At 49.1% G+C, this 15,488-nt stretch overlaps 1 protein-coding gene across 1 annotated transcript in view; it reads right to left on the bottom strand.

Annotated features, from left to right (window-relative positions):
* Window positions 1-15,488, bottom strand: part of P4HA3 (prolyl 4-hydroxylase subunit alpha 3) — a 50,582-nt gene that overhangs the window by 6,165 nt on the left and 28,929 nt on the right. The window contains exons 8-11 of the mRNA XM_072133829.1: window positions 1,749-1,813; window positions 1,518-1,677; window positions 672-734; window positions 449-517 (exon numbers count right to left, since the gene is read on the bottom strand). Coding sequence (XP_071989930.1) covers window positions 449-517; window positions 672-734; window positions 1,518-1,677; window positions 1,749-1,813 — 357 coding nt within the window. The remainder of the gene's footprint in view (window positions 1-448; window positions 518-671; window positions 735-1,517; window positions 1,678-1,748; window positions 1,814-15,488) is intronic.

Below are 15,488 nucleotides of genomic sequence, written 5' to 3'. Positions count from 1 at the left end.
AGAATGGGGGAACCTCCATCCTCTAGATGTACAAAGAAGAATGGGAGGAACCTCCAGCCTCTAGATGTACAGAGAAGAATGTGGAACCTCCAGCCTCTAGATGTACAAAGAAGAATGGAGGGACCTCCAGCCTCTAGATGTACAAAGAAGAATGGGGGGGACCTCCAGCCTCTAGATGTACAAAGAAGAATGGGGAACCTCCAGCCTCTAGATGTACAAAGAAGAATGGGGGGAACCTCCAGCCTCTAGATGTACAAAGAAGAATGGGGGAACCTCCAGCCTCGAGATGTACAGAGAAGAATGGGGGAACCTCCAGCCTCTAGATGTACAAAGAAGAATGGGGGAACCTCCAGCCTCTAGAAACAACCTGGAGAAGACTTGTACAACCCTCTGTATATTACATGTATAACACAGTATATTTGTTACATACAGTATATATTACTTGTACCTTTACTACTGGAGTACTGAAGTTGGCGTATATAAACGCTGTGGATCCTCCCAGGTCTACGAGGCTGAGCTGAAAGATAAAGACAAATCATCAGTCTCTCAGTAACAGCCTCTGCTCATTAGGGGGCAGTAGAGAGGTCGGTGTGATTACAGCTCCCTCTGCTGGTGGAGGCAGGAGGTAGATAACCAAATCTACTAACACATTGCAGCCAGGGGTGACTTACATAAATCATGAACGTGGCGATCCGATTCCCAGTGTTGGTGCGGAACAGGGGGCTCTTCTTGGACTGAAATTTAAAATATGTTAAGGAAAAAGACGGGAAACATAAAGGATTTATTCACCAACCAACACATTAAGGAAATGTTTTAGATAAAGATATAAAAGTGTTTTGTGTTTGCAGCTTCTGTGTAGACCAATGTATCACCACGGAAACAGACGACACACCCTGCTGTAGTCTGATCAAAATTATCTTTCCCCTATACGAAGAGACAGATAGATGGGAGTATGACTACACAGCGCTTGTCTGTAGTCTGTTACCATAGAGACACAACTAAGACTATATAATAACAAAGCCTAAAAGGCGTTTTTTACCTTAAATCAATCCCTTAAAATCACCCAAATCTCAGTACTTAAAGGGGTTGGCCACTTTACCTCATGTTTTTGTAATGGGTGTTGGGCGCAGGATATGAGGTAATTTACCAATATACATCTAGTAATAGTCCTCCATCACTTTCCTGATATGTAAAGTGAAGCCTCCTGTCTTTTACCTCATCAGTCAGACAGTCCTGACCATAAAATGGCCGCACATGGAGGGTCATGTGATCTCTATCTGTCCAGGAACAATCGCCCTGCCAGGACCTTAATCTTATATTTATGAATACTATCATAAGGTCCTGTCAGGCCGATTGCTCAGGGCCGAATAAGATCACATAAGACCCTCCCTCTTTAATTGTTACAGGCCAAAAGCCTGAGGCTGCAGTACTGACAGACTGACAAACTAATTTCTGTTGCCACGGAGACCATTGTTTACATCACTGGTCACATAGACTCTTTAGTCTCCTTGACATACCGTAGCGTGATCAAAGTGCGGCTCGTAGTGACCCCCGATGCCATAGTTGACCACCTGTAGGTACTCCGCATAGGGGGCTTTGGTGTGTAGACCGGTCGCTGCTGCAATGCGGACGTCCAGGTGACTGATGACCGGGTGCACCGTGTCCTTTATCCAGGCGCTGGAATACACAACAACATCAGACTATGTTCTTCTGGGACATCCAGACCCGCTGGTTCTGTCACTGCTTGCCTTTTGCTGATCCGGTACTCCGCCTGCGCCTGCTCTATCCCGGAGGCCACCACGGAGCGCTGCAGCTGAGGAAGAAACGGGAACAGATCGTCAGCTCCATATATATTACCTAGAGCTGAGGAGGAGTATAAAAGGCTGTAGTCCGGGGTCTGAATTGATTTATGGATTTGGGCTGGGGCCTGAATTGATTTATGGATTTGGGCTGGGGTCTGAATTGATTTATGGATTTGGGCTGGGGCCTGAATTGATTTATGGATTTAGGCTGGGGCCTGAATTGATTTATGGATTTGGGCTGGGGCCTGAATTGATTTATGGATTTGGGCTGGGGCCTGAATTGATTTATGGATTTGGGCTGGGGCCTGAATTGATTTATGGATTTGGGCTGGGGCCTGAATTGATTTATGGATTTGGGCTGGGGCCTGAATTGATTTATGGATTTGGGCTGGGGCCTGAATTGATTTATGGATTTGGGCTGGGGCCTGAATTGATTTATGGATTTGGGCTGGGGTCTGAATTGATTTATGGATTTGGGCTGGGGCCTGAATTGATTTATGGATTTGGGCTGGGGTCTGAATTGATTTATGGATTTGGGCTGGGGCCTGAATTGATTTATGGATTTGGGCTGGGGCCTGAATTGATTTATGGATTTGGGCTGGGGCCTGAATTGATTTATGGATTTGGGCTGGGGCCTGAATTGATTTATGGATTTGGGCTGGGGCCTGAATTGATTTATGGATTTGGGCTGGGGCCTGAATTGATTTATGGATTTGGGCTGGGGCCTGAATTGATTTATGGATTTGGGCTGGGGCCTGAATTGATTTATGGATTTGGGCTGGGGCCTGAATTGATTTATGGATTTGGGCTGGGGCCTGAATTGATTTATGGATTTGGGCTGGGGCCTGAATTGATTTATGGATTTGGGCTGGGGCCTGAATTGATTTATGGATTTGGGCTGGGGTCTGAATTGATTTATGGATTTGGGCTGGGGCCTGAATTGATTTATGGATTTGGGCTGGGGTCTGAGTAAATTTAGTGTTCAATCTGGGTCTTGATTCATTTAGGCATTTTGTTTGGGGTCTCAACAACATCACGGATTTAGCCTTGAAACTAAATTAATTGGTCTAGGATATGAATTTTGGTCGCGTATATCTGAGGCTGGTTTCACACGTTCTGCCTAGATGGAATCCAGGCGGAACCGGGAGGGGCTCGGCCCAATTGCATATACATTTCAATAGAAACACATGGAAACGTAAACAACTGCCTGGTGTTCTGCATGTAAACAATACAAAGCACTGGGCGCTCGTAACCGTGCTCATCCATTTTTATTGAATCCCATATGCGATTGAGACCCGTTTTGAAACGCAATTCACACGGAACGAATGAACGAGCCTGAATTACTGTATATAGACGAGTATAAGCCGACCCGAGTATAAGCCGAGGTACCTAATTTTAACCCAAAAAACTGGGAAAACCTATTGACTCGAGTATAAGCCTAGGGCGGGAAATGCATTGGTCATGCAATGCATGTGGTATATAGCCTGCCAGCCCCAGTAGTATATAGCCTGCCAGCCCCCGTAGTATATAACCTGCCAGCCCCCTGTAGTGTATAGCCTGCCAGCCCCCTGTAGTATATAGCCTGCCAGCCCCCTGTAGTGTATAGCCTGCCAGCCCCTGTAGTGTATAGCCTGCCCAGCCCCCTGTAGTGTATAGGGTGCCAGCCACCTGTAGTGTATAGCCTGCCCAGCCCCCTGTAGTGTATAGCCTGCCGGCCCCCTGTAGTGTATAGAGTGCCAGCCCCCTGTAGTGTATAGCCTGCCAGCCCCCTGTAGTGTATAGCCTGCCAGCCCCCTGTAGTGTATAGCCTGCCAGCCCCCTGTAGAATATAGCCTGCCGGCCCCCTGTAGTGTATAGCCTGCTGGCCCCCTGTAGTGTATAGGGTGCCAGCCACCTGTAGTGTATAGCCTGCCCAGCCCCCTGTAGTGTATAGCCTGCCGGCCCCCTGTAGTGTATAGCCTGCCAGCCCCCTGTAGTGTATAGCCTGCCCAGCCCCTGTAGTGTATAGCCTGCCCAGCCCCTGTAGTGTATATCCTGCCCAGCCCCTGTACTGTATAGCCTGCCAGCCCCTGTAGTGTATAGCCTGCCCAGCCCCCTGTAGTGTATATCCTGCCCAGCCCCTGTAGTGTATAGCTTGCCCAGCCCCTGTAGTGTATAGCCTGCCCAGCCCCCTGTAGTATATAACCTGCCAGTCCCTGTAGTGTATAGCCTTCCAGCCCCTGTAGTGTATAGCCTGCCAGCCCCTGTAGTATATAACCTGCCAGTCCCTGTAGTGTATAGCCTTCCAGCCCCTGTAGTATATAGCCTGCCAGCCCCCTGTAGTGTATAGCCTGCCCAGCCCCCTGTAGTATATAACCTGCCAGTCCCTGTAGTATACAGCCTGCCCACCTGTTGTAATAATAAAAAAAAAACCACTGTACTCACTTTTCTAACGCCCCCCGTAGCTCCTCCTCTTGCTTCGGATCCTCTTCGGGTCGTTTCGCTCCTCTTCGGGTCATTGCGCTCAGCCAGCACACAGGATGACGCCAGCCGCTTGCCGACATCATTATTTGTGAGCCGCCAACATCGCGAGGGGACTGGAAGAGGAGCGGAACGAGCCAAAGAGGAACAGAAGGACCCGAAGAGGCACCGGAGCATCGGAAGCAAGAAGAGGACCTACAGGGGGTGTCGTAAAGGTGAGTACAGTGTTAATTTTTTATAGTCTATAAGCTTATAGACTTTAAATGCCAAAATTTGGGCGGAAAAACTCAGCTTATTCTCGAATATATGCGGCAAGTTTTCCAATGGAGTCTAAATTAAGGTGTTGGTTTTGATCTGGGGTATGAATACATTTTGGAATTTGGACTGGAGTGTAAATTGATTTTTGAATTGGCCAGGGGTCCGAATTAATTCTGGGAATTGTTCTGGGCTCTACATGAATTTAGAGATTTGGTTTTGGGTCTGAATCAAGTAAGTTATTTGCTCTGAGGTCTGAGTAGCTTTAGGGTTTTGATCTGGGTCTTAATAAATTTATGGACTTGGTCTAGGATCTAAATTTATACATTGGCTTGAGGTCTAGTTTTATATATGGATGGGTCTGGGGAATGGGTCCGACAACTGAATGAGTTGAGGGTTCTGAACCGGAGTCTGAATTGATATATGGATTGCCTCTGGCGCTTGAGAAATTTTGGATTTGGATCTGGGTCCTTATTACTGTAGGTATTTTTTAATCTGGGGTCTGAATGACTACAGATTTGGCATTGAGTCTAATCTAAGATCTAAATTAATTTAGGAATTTCTTTCGAAACATTTTTTACACTATGGTCTTATTTTATCTATTGTTTAAGTTTGTGGTCTAATTTCTTTTAAAGAAAGGTCTGGGGGCGGGGGTCAATATTAAATAAGGGAATTTGTCTGACACCTGAATGAATTTAGGGATTTGGGCTGAGTCTGAATTTATTTTTTGGATTGTCCTGGGATCTGAATTAGTTCAGGGGATTGGTGTCTAGGTCTGAGTCAGATTGAATTTAGGGATTTAAGGAATCAAGTCAATGATTTGGTCTGGGCCCTGAGTAAATTTTAGGATTTTGATCTGGGTCTCAATTAATTTAGGTATTTAGTCTTGGGTCTGAATCACTACGGATTTGGTGTGAAGTCTGTTCTAATTTGTCTAGAATATAAATTTATTTATTAATTAGGTTTTTTTTTACTGGGGTCTTAATGTAACGATTGGTCTTTGGTGTAATTTCTTTTATGATGGTCTGGGGGTTTGAATTACTTTGGGGAATTCATCTGGCATCTGATTTTAAAGCCTTCATTTGATTTCATGCATTATTAACCAAACATACCTTGACACTGCTGTAGCTACACTGATGCAGAAACATATCTTGTTTAATCCCTGTGCTGAGCGGTTTTGCTGAAAAAACAATTATACAATTATGCTAATGAGCTCTGTTGCTACTGTGGCTGCCCAGGGCTCCTCCGCTTACCCTAATTATGCATTGTAATCACTGTGTTGTGCCGGACAGGCAGAATAATCAATCGCTGCACCATCCCCCGGCTGATGTGTATGAGTGATGCAACTCAGGTTGATTAGTCCTGTCTGGATTTGTGTAATGTATTTATCAATGGCAGGCTGAAGAAATCCAGCTTTCCCAAAGTCCTGAATGTTATAATTGTTTTTTTCAGCAAAAACACTCAGCTCAGGGATTAAACAAGATATGTTACTGCATCAGTGTAGCTACAGCCTTCTTGAGGTATGTTTGCTTCATAATGCATGAAATCAAATGGTAGATTTGGACTTAATGGACTTAATTTGGTCTTAATTGATTTATGGATTGGTATGAGGTCTTGATAGTTTCAGGAAAGTGGTCTGGGGTATGAATGAATTTTGGAATTTAGTTTGGGGGTCTGGATCTAGTCTAGGGCCTGAATGTGTGTAGACTGATGAAATGAATAGTCAAAGGTGAATATCAGGAGAAGTCATCATGGTAATCTGGGTCTGATGGAGATAAAAAGCTAATTAAGGAACCACTATGAGCAGAATTGTCTTCTGGGTATAACAGTTCTGGTATATGAGCATGGTATATGAGCACGGTATTGTTACTATATTGCGGTATTATTGGTTATGTAGGATCATGGTGTATGGTCATGGTGACTGTTTGGTTAGGTGTTTGGATGAATGTCGTAATCTAATAACAAATAGGTTAAAATCCTGGAGTAACTTTCAAACCAGCCGTGCAGGATTGCAGGAAAGTTGGATAACAAATAGCTAAAAAGAAGAAAATTCCAGTGATATTTCTCTAAATTGTTTTATGGATTTCCCCTGCATTTCAGATTTTATAGGATGCTCTAGAATTACTGGAGACAAGGAGCGTCTCCCCCTCACTCACCCCCTGCCTCCTCCTCCTCCTCCTCCTCCGCTGGGGCTGCGGCCAGGACTTATGAGCAGAAGGGAAAAGCTGCGTCATTATGGTGGATGGATCCCCACAACCAGACTTCTAAGAATGTGTAATAAAGAAAGTCCTGGCAAAGACACCCTCATAAAATGTCCTACACCCTAGAAGAGGGCGTCATTATTCTCTCTCCAGAGATGACAAATCATTGAGTATGAGAAGCAAAAACCATCTAAGATCCCGTTATATATACACAACAATTCATATGTTTCATGTATTATTATGTACTGTATTATACTCCAGAGCTGCACTTACTATTCTGCTGCTGGTGCAGTCACTGTGTACATACATGACATTACTTATCCTGTACTGATCCTGAGTTACATCCTGTATTATACTCTAGAGCTGCACTTACTATTCTGCTGCTGGTGAAGTCACTGTGTACATACATGACATTACTTATCCTGTACTCATCCTGAGTTACATCCTGTAAATCTTTTATTTTATATAAAAATGAAAAACATAACAACAATAAACATAAATGAAGCCATAACTTCTGGCAAAATAATTACAACAAATATAATCGAAAATAAACTTACAAAACCTCCTGGCCCAGCCACACACACTCACCACATACTCAGCATGAGAACAACCAAAACCCTCACACAGTCCCACCACCTAATTTTTTTTTTTTTTTTTAATAATTTTTTTTTTTTTTTTTTTTATATATATATATATATTTTTTTTTTTTCCCATAAATAACTAAAGAATACACAGCAAAAAAAAAGACATAAAACAGGAAATAAAAACATTAAATATAACTAACTAAATCCCACGCCCATCACCCCCTCCCCCCAGACACTGGTCTAACGTCCAAAGTTTGCGCTATATAGTCCAGACCAGTGCCCAGGATCGTACAGTCCAAGTCCCGTCCACCCCCCTCCCAACCTAACACCCTAACACCAGCACCCCAAAACCAACCAGCCTATATACACAAGAACTATAACTACATATAACTATAAATAAATACACACTGTACACAAGATACAAATACATTAAACAAATCAACATAACAAAACCAAACCACATAAAGCCCAGGTTCGGCGCCTGCAAGCCCTACATCACTACACGCTCAGATACAAAACAAAAATCTACTGTGCAGCATCAGCCCCAACACCTGGAGTGGAGATGACAGACTAAGGGACACTAAAGGAGAACCCCCTCCAAAGAAGAGAGGCCCTCCCCGTGCCCCGCCTCTCATACTCCAGAGAGCGCACCTTCACCAGGTCACCCAGAATGTTCCTAACCACCTCATCCACCGGGAGGATTTTACGCTGCGTCGATACTAAACACCGTGCGTTCCACGTGTGGTACCTGACCACTAGACTGACTAGGAATAACGTGCAGCGGTCCCGGCCACCCAGGCCTCTGAATGCTCCATAGGCCCACTCCGCATAGGAGAGACCGGCCAACCCGGGCCAATGGATGGAAGCGCCCACCCGGTTGTACACCTCTGTGTTAAAGGGGCACTGAAACAGGAAGTGGTCCATGCTCTCCAGCAGGCCACCGCACTCCTCCCGGGGACAACCCCTTTCCTCAGAGCTCCTACACTTCAGATTGTCCCTCACACACAGCTTTCCATGGAAGCAGCGCCAAGTCAAGTCCCAAAACTTCAAGGGGATCCTGATGGAATTCAAAAGACCTAAACCCACCCCCAGATCCCGACTTGGGCAATCCCTGAGGGCCAGAGGCTTCTGGAAATGGGTCAACAGAACCCTTTTGTCAAGGACTTTCCTTGACATGGTCCCGATCTCCCACATTCCCAGACCCCACCGGCGAATCACCTTCAGAACCGGGGTAGCATAAGCCGGAAGATGCCCATGCGGTGTACGGAGATCCTTCACTTGTCCTCCTGTCTCCCATTCCTGGAAGAAAGGCCGAAACCATCCCCTGCAGGAGTATACCCACGGAGGAGCCCTCTCTTTCCAGAGGTTTGCAACATTGATCTTAAGAAAGGTATTCACTAGGAACACCACAGGGTTGACCATACACAACCCTCCTTGTCTCCTCGTGCGGTAAGTAACCTCCCTCTTGATTAGGTTCAGCCTATTCCCCCATAACAGCTGGAAGAACAGACTGTACACTCGAGTCCAGAGGGGTTCTGGCAACATGCACACACTGCCCAGATATATCAGCAATGGGAGCAGGTAAGTTTTAATCAAGTTCACCCTTTCCCTGAGGGTCAAAGACCAACCCTTCCACTGGTCCACCTTCTGGGCGGCGATCTTAAGCCTGCCATCCCAGTTTTGCATGGGGTAATCCCCCTGGCCAAATTCGATGCCGAGAACTTTGGCAGAATCTTGGGGCCCTGGAAGAGTGTCCGGGAGATCAAACCCTGGATCCCCCTCTCCCAGCCAGAGACTCTCACACTTATCCCGGTTGATCTTGGACCCAGAAGCCTCTGAGTAGCGGTCAACCTCTGACATCACCCATTGCGCCTCCCCTCTCGAGGACACAAAAACGGTGACATCATCGGCATACGCTACCACCCTTAGAGTGGCTTCCGGTGCCGCCTGGTCCATCCCGACTCCCACCAACGGCCCACGATCAACCCTCCTAAGGAATGGGTCAATCGCGAACACGTATAAAAGTGGGCTCAGAGGACAACCCTGGCGAACACCAGACCCAACCTCAAAAGAGCGGCCAATCCAACCGTTCACAAGCGGGAAACTCTCTGCCCCTGTGTACAAAACCTTAAGCCAATTGACAAACTCCCCCGGCAGGCCATACCTCAGAAGGACAGACCAGAGGTACTCGTGGTTAACCCGATCAAACGCTTTTGCCTGATCCAAGGACAGCAAGTACCCCTTCCAGTTACCAGCCCTGCCCTGCTCCACTGCCTCCCGAACACAAAGCACAGCACTAAATGTACTGCGGCCTGGAACAGAGCAGTGCTGGGTCCCCGAAAGGAGCCGGGGCGCAAACTGCACCAGCCGATTAAACAGCACCTTTGCCAAAACCTTTCTGTCCGTATTGAGAAGCGCTATGGGACGCCAGTTCTCAATACGAGATCGGTCCTTACCCTTTGACAGAATGATCAGGGCAGACCTCCTCATTGACTTCGGCAGAGCGCCCGAGGAAAGACACTCATTGAATACCTCAGTCAAGAGGGGAACCAAGGCGTCCTTAAAGGTTTTATAAAACTCAGATGTTAAGCCATCCGGACCTGGCGATTTCTTGAGGGCGAGCCCTTCAATCGCCTGGCTGACTTCCTCTTCCCTGATCATCTCTGTCAAAACATCAAGAGAGGGGTCTACTCCTGGCTCAGGGACAGTTTCAGCCAGGAAAGCCGACATCACATCCCGATCTAGATCCTTCCTGCCCAAGAGGTGCGAGTAGAAGGATCTGACGACCTCCAGAATCCCTGATCTGGACCTTTTCAGGGATCCCGTACTGTCAACCAGTCCTGTGACAACTTTACCATTCACTGACATCTTGCAGTTTCTGTAAGGGTCGGGCGAGCGGTATTTCCCGTAATCCCTCTCAAAAACCAAAGATGCGTGTCTATCGTACTGACACCTCTTCAGCAAGGATTTCACTCTGGAGATGTCCTCACGACTACCCCCAGTCGAGACGAGATGCTCGAGTTTCCTCCTCAGGCCCTGATACAGGCGGTACCTGTCCAGGCTCCTGAGGCTCGAGAGCTGGCGGAAGAATCTCGCCACCCTTTTCTTGAGCATCTCCCACCACTCTGACTTACTGCTACAAAGGCCCAGCAAAGGTACCTGGCTCTGAAGAAAGTCCTCAAAGGATTGTCTGATCTCCGCTTCCTCCAGGAGAGACGAATTGAGCTTCCAGTAGCCTCTTCCCATCCGGGGGGTCTCTGTAACATTCAGAGAAAACAAAATTAAACAGTGGTCGGAGAACTCCACCTCAACAACGGACACTGCTGAAGAAATGGCTTCCTCCTTTAAATAAAACCTGTCTATTCTAGACCTGCAGCTACCCCTATAATAGGTGAACCCCGAGTGGCCTGGGGTGTGCCGGATGTGGACATCCACCAGGCGAGCCTCACTGGCTATGCTATTAAGAGCGACGCTATCATAAGTCAGCTTGTCTCTGGAACCTCCCCTATCCTGGGACCTCGTGACAGCATTGAAGTCCCCTCCAAAGACCACCTGCCGACTTGTAAAAAGGTAGGGCTTGATCCTCATAAAGAGACACTTCCTGTCCCACTTGGACTGGGGACCATAGATGTTAATAAGACGAAGTTCTTGTCCCTTCATGAGGACATCCAGGATCAGGCACCTCCCCATTTCTAACTCAATAACTCGTCGGCATTCTACCGGTGCGGTAAAAAGGACCGCCACTCCGCTATACGGCTCGGCCGCAAGAGACCAATAGGAAGGCCCGTGTCTCCATTCCCTCTTAGCTTTAAACACGGCCGCCAAATCTGGCAGCCTGGTCTCCTGCAAAAATAAAATGTCGGCTTCAACGCGGCCGAGAAAATCAAAGGCCGCAAATCTAGCCGCATCAGACTTAATGCTGGCGACATTAATGGACGCCAGCGTCAACGGAGTGGGTGCCGCCATCATGAGTGATTGAGTTAGACGGCTTTTTTCTTACTACCTCCCTTCCCTCTACTGTCCTCTGAGGATGATCCCTTTTCCCTTTTCCCTTCAGAATTGGGGCAACTTCTCTTTAACGAAATTGAGGTGTCCATGTTATTACTGGCCCCCAAGGACCCACCCGGACCACCCTCTCCTTCGTCCTTGTCTCCTGACTCTGAGTCAGTCTCCCACTCTGAGGACCCAGCATCCCCAGAGGATAGAGACTCGGCGCCCCCTGCAGGCTGCTCCGCCGCCACCTCCAGAACCCCACCCTCAGCCTCTCCTTCCGAGGAGGCGATCTCATCGAGGGTGAGGAACCGGTTGGAAAGCTCAACCAGAGGGGAGGAAGTTTTCCCTTCCTTAGGTACCTTAGATACGCCGCGCTTTTTCTTTTTCTGCTTGCGCTTATTTTCTAGCCAAATCCTGTTATCCTCATCCATACTCTCATAATGGGAGGACGTGGAGGACATGGCACCTTTCTCGCGCTCCATCCTCCTGACCTCCTCATCCAACTCATCATCCCTCAGGGCCTCAGTAGCATGATCAGCCTCTGAGGAAGGACCAAGGGTCACCCCAGCAACCTGAGGCTTCCCCAGTTCTCTCCCTTTTTGTCTGGCTTCAAGCCGCCTCAACTGAGAAGGTGACTTATTCTTACTTTTCTTCACAGGCCCCTCAGCTCCTCCACCTCTGCTGGTACCTTCCCCAGCAGAAGCAACCTCATGGCTCTCCTCCACTGGGGTCACAACCGCATTGGCAAAGGAGCGAGGACAACGGCTGAAAGGGTGACCGAGCTCACCACACAGGTTACACCTAATGTCCTTACAGGATGCAGCGAGATGACCTAGCCCACCACACAAAGCGCACTTCTGCACTTGGCAGCTGGCGCTAAAGTGTGTGGGGTCACCGCACCTGTGACAGACCTTCGGCTGCCCCTGGTAGAAAATCAGGATTCTGTCCCGTCCAAGAAAGGCTGAAGAAGGAATGTGGGCGACTGTGCCGCCTGAACACTTCAACTTCATCATGAAGGTCCAGGCTCCAGACCAAATGCCAAATTCATCGCGGTTTTTCTGAGGTACCTGAACTACTTCGCCATAACGACTCAGCCAAGTCATGATGTCCATGCAAGAAAGTGACTCGTTACGGGTCAAAACGGTCACTTTCTTGACTGTGTTTTGGCGAGACACTGCTTGCACAGCAAAGTCTCGCCATGCGGGCTCGTTCTTTGCCAGCTCATAATTCGACCAGAAGAGCTCTAAGCCCTCCGGCCGGACAAAGCTGACATCGAACTCCGGAGTACCATAAGGATGTATCAGGGCAAAGATGTCACTAGCCCTGAAATTCATCTTCAGGAGGAGCTCCACCACCCTTGACCTGGGTGGGCATGCGTCACTGCCCCTCCAGCGAAGACGAACCACATTCCTACGGGCAGCTCCGGGCCCGGTTGTGGGTAAAGACCATACAGTCTCTCCCCCCCTTTTCTCTTGGAAGGCTGCCAGGCCATGTCTGTCTGTCCAGAAGGACAGATCAACCTCTCTCCCCTCTACATTGATTGACTTTTCCCCTCTCCTGAGAGCCTCCAGAAGACGCCTTTGCAAAACGCTGTTCCCAGAGCCAGGAGACAAGGAGTTAACCCCACTTGCCCCAGCGGTGACACTCGCATAGCTCCTTATGGGAGCGGCCACCACTGGGGGTGCAGATGGATCAGCACTCCTACCAGGATCCCCCCCATCACCATTCACCACCCCCACATTCACCACACTATGTACATTACTGCCTCGCTTCCTTGCATCACTGCCTCGCTTCCTTGCATCACTGCCTCGCTTCCTTGCATCACTCACACCAGCTGGGCCAGGAGGACCTGGGGTTGCCTCGGCGTCACTGGACACTGGGGGTAGAGCCACCTCCATAGCTGATACAGCCTGAGAAGAGGCAGCTCCAACCCCGATCTTACTTGTGCCCTCTGCCTCATTGGCATTAACCCCTTGTTGTCCAGTAGTTTTTCGCTGCTCGCTGGATGCAAGAGGCCTCTTGTCTTTATTAACTCCGGACAGTCTCTTATGGTCATCTCCAGGGTCAGATGCACCAATACAAAATAACACTTTTCCTGTGCCCTTTCCCACAGGCTGCACAGGACGATTGGGAGGCGCTGCACCACAAGCCCCAGCAGCCCCATCACACTGCCGCTGCTCACCGGAGCTAGATGCAGCCACAGCGCTAGGGGCCACAGGAGCCACCGTCCCTGGCACCGGGCCACCCCCCCCTCCCACTGGGGGGCAGCGCACAGTACCAGGACCTGCTGGATCGCCCTCACTGTTCGGCCTTTCAGCCGATGCCTTCCCTGCACCATCCTTGCTACTACAAACAAGGCTGGTGCTCTGCGCCATGATGGAACGTGGCTTTGCACTCTCCCCGCACCCTGGCACCGAGTCCACTGCAGGATTCGTGCTGGGCTGGGTAACGGGGCCTACACGACAGGCTGGCACTGCTGCCCGCCCGGAGGAAACAGGGAGGGGACGAAACACCAGATTCACCTCCTGAGACGCCTTGGTCTTCCTGGCTCTCTTCTTTCTCTTTAGGTCGTCATCTGGCATATCATCGCCGAAGGAGAAGTTCTGGAGGTGAACTGGGGACTCGAGCTGACGGATCTGAGCCATTAGTGCCCCCCCCTGGCCGCTGTCATCACTTTCCTCCTCCAGGTTGGCAGAGCCGCAGCCTGATGGTAATGGCGCTTGCTCTGCAGGCAGCCTGTCGTGCGAGGCCTGCTGGTGTTGGCGCAGGCCACCAGACGGACACGGCTGATCTTCCTCATCCTCCTCATCATCGCCATCATCCGCCTGGATCTCAAGCCCCTTCAGCTTTCTCAGCTTATCCTGGCGCATTTCTTCAAACCTCATGTCGTTCTCCAGCTTTTCCCGGAACGGACCGCTGTTTTCACGGATAAGCCGACGCTTCTCCTCCAGAGCGGTGACCTCGGCTTTAAGCCTGTTGATGGTGATAAGAAGATCAGGTTTCTTCTTCTTAGTGGCCACCCCCGCTAGGGCCAAGGTCTCCCTTATCTCCTCCTGGAGCCTCCTCAGCGCTTTTCCGGCTTCCTCGTACTCACGGAGGTGCTCAGCAATCCGGGAGCCATAGATGGTAGCAGACTCCCGGGTTTTTAGATCTCCCCATGCCTTTTCCACACCTCCGTGAGCACCAGCTTTCCAGCTGAACCACCCAGCTTTCCCGCACATACACCCAGCTTTCCAGGAGGAGCACTTAGGCTGATGTCACTTGCCTTGATCTTTTGTGTTCCGGAGACCTTGCGGCTTCCCTGGGTCTTGGGGGTGGCAGCCGAGGTCACATCGCTGCGTCCTTGGCTCCGGGCAGATCTTCTTACCCCCTCCGCTTTGGCCGGTAACTGGCTTCTCCTGCCCCCCGCCGGCCTGGTCCGGGAGGCAGAAGCCTGGGATTTTCCTGGCTCACTCATCCCAGTAACCCACTCCCTCCCTGGGGAGGAGAGAGCAGGCCTGGGTGGATCGGTCTTCCACCAGGTGGTGCAGGAGCTCAGCAGCACACAGCCACACCCTTCAGTAGCACACAGCAGAATGAGATTGCACTCACTATTCTGCTGCTGGTGCAGTCACTGTGTACATACATGACATTACTTATCCTGTACTGACCCTGAGTTACATCCTGTATTATATTCCAGAGCTGCACTCACTATTCTGCTGCTGGCGCAGTCACTGTGTACATACATGACATTACTTATCCTGTACTGATCCTGAGTTACATCCTGTATTATACCCCAGAGCTGCACTCACTATTCTGCTGCTGGTGAAGTCACTGTGTACATACATGACATTACTTATCCTGTACTGATCCTGAGTTACATCCTGTATTATACTCCAGAGCCGCACTCACTATTCTGCTGCTGGTGCAGTTACTGTGTACATACATGACATTACTTATCCTGTACTGATCCTGTGTTACATCCTGTATTATACTCCAGAGCTGCACTCTCTATTCTGCTGGTGCAGTCACTGTGTACATACATGACATTACTTATCCTGTACTGATCCTGAGTTACATCATGTATCATACCCCAGAGCTGCACTCACTATTCTGCTGCTGGTGCAGTCACTGTGTACATACATGACATTACTTATCCTGTACTGATCCTGAGTTACATCCTGTATTATATTCCAGAGCTGCACTCACTATTC

The sequence above is a fragment of the Engystomops pustulosus genome, chromosome 2 (genome assembly GCF_040894005.1).
Source record: "Engystomops pustulosus chromosome 2, aEngPut4.maternal, whole genome shotgun sequence".
Taxonomy (NCBI): Eukaryota; Metazoa; Chordata; class Amphibia; order Anura; family Leptodactylidae; genus Engystomops; species Engystomops pustulosus.
The sequence above is the reverse complement of the archived record's forward strand: the minus strand, read 5'-3'. Positions and strand labels throughout refer to the sequence as shown.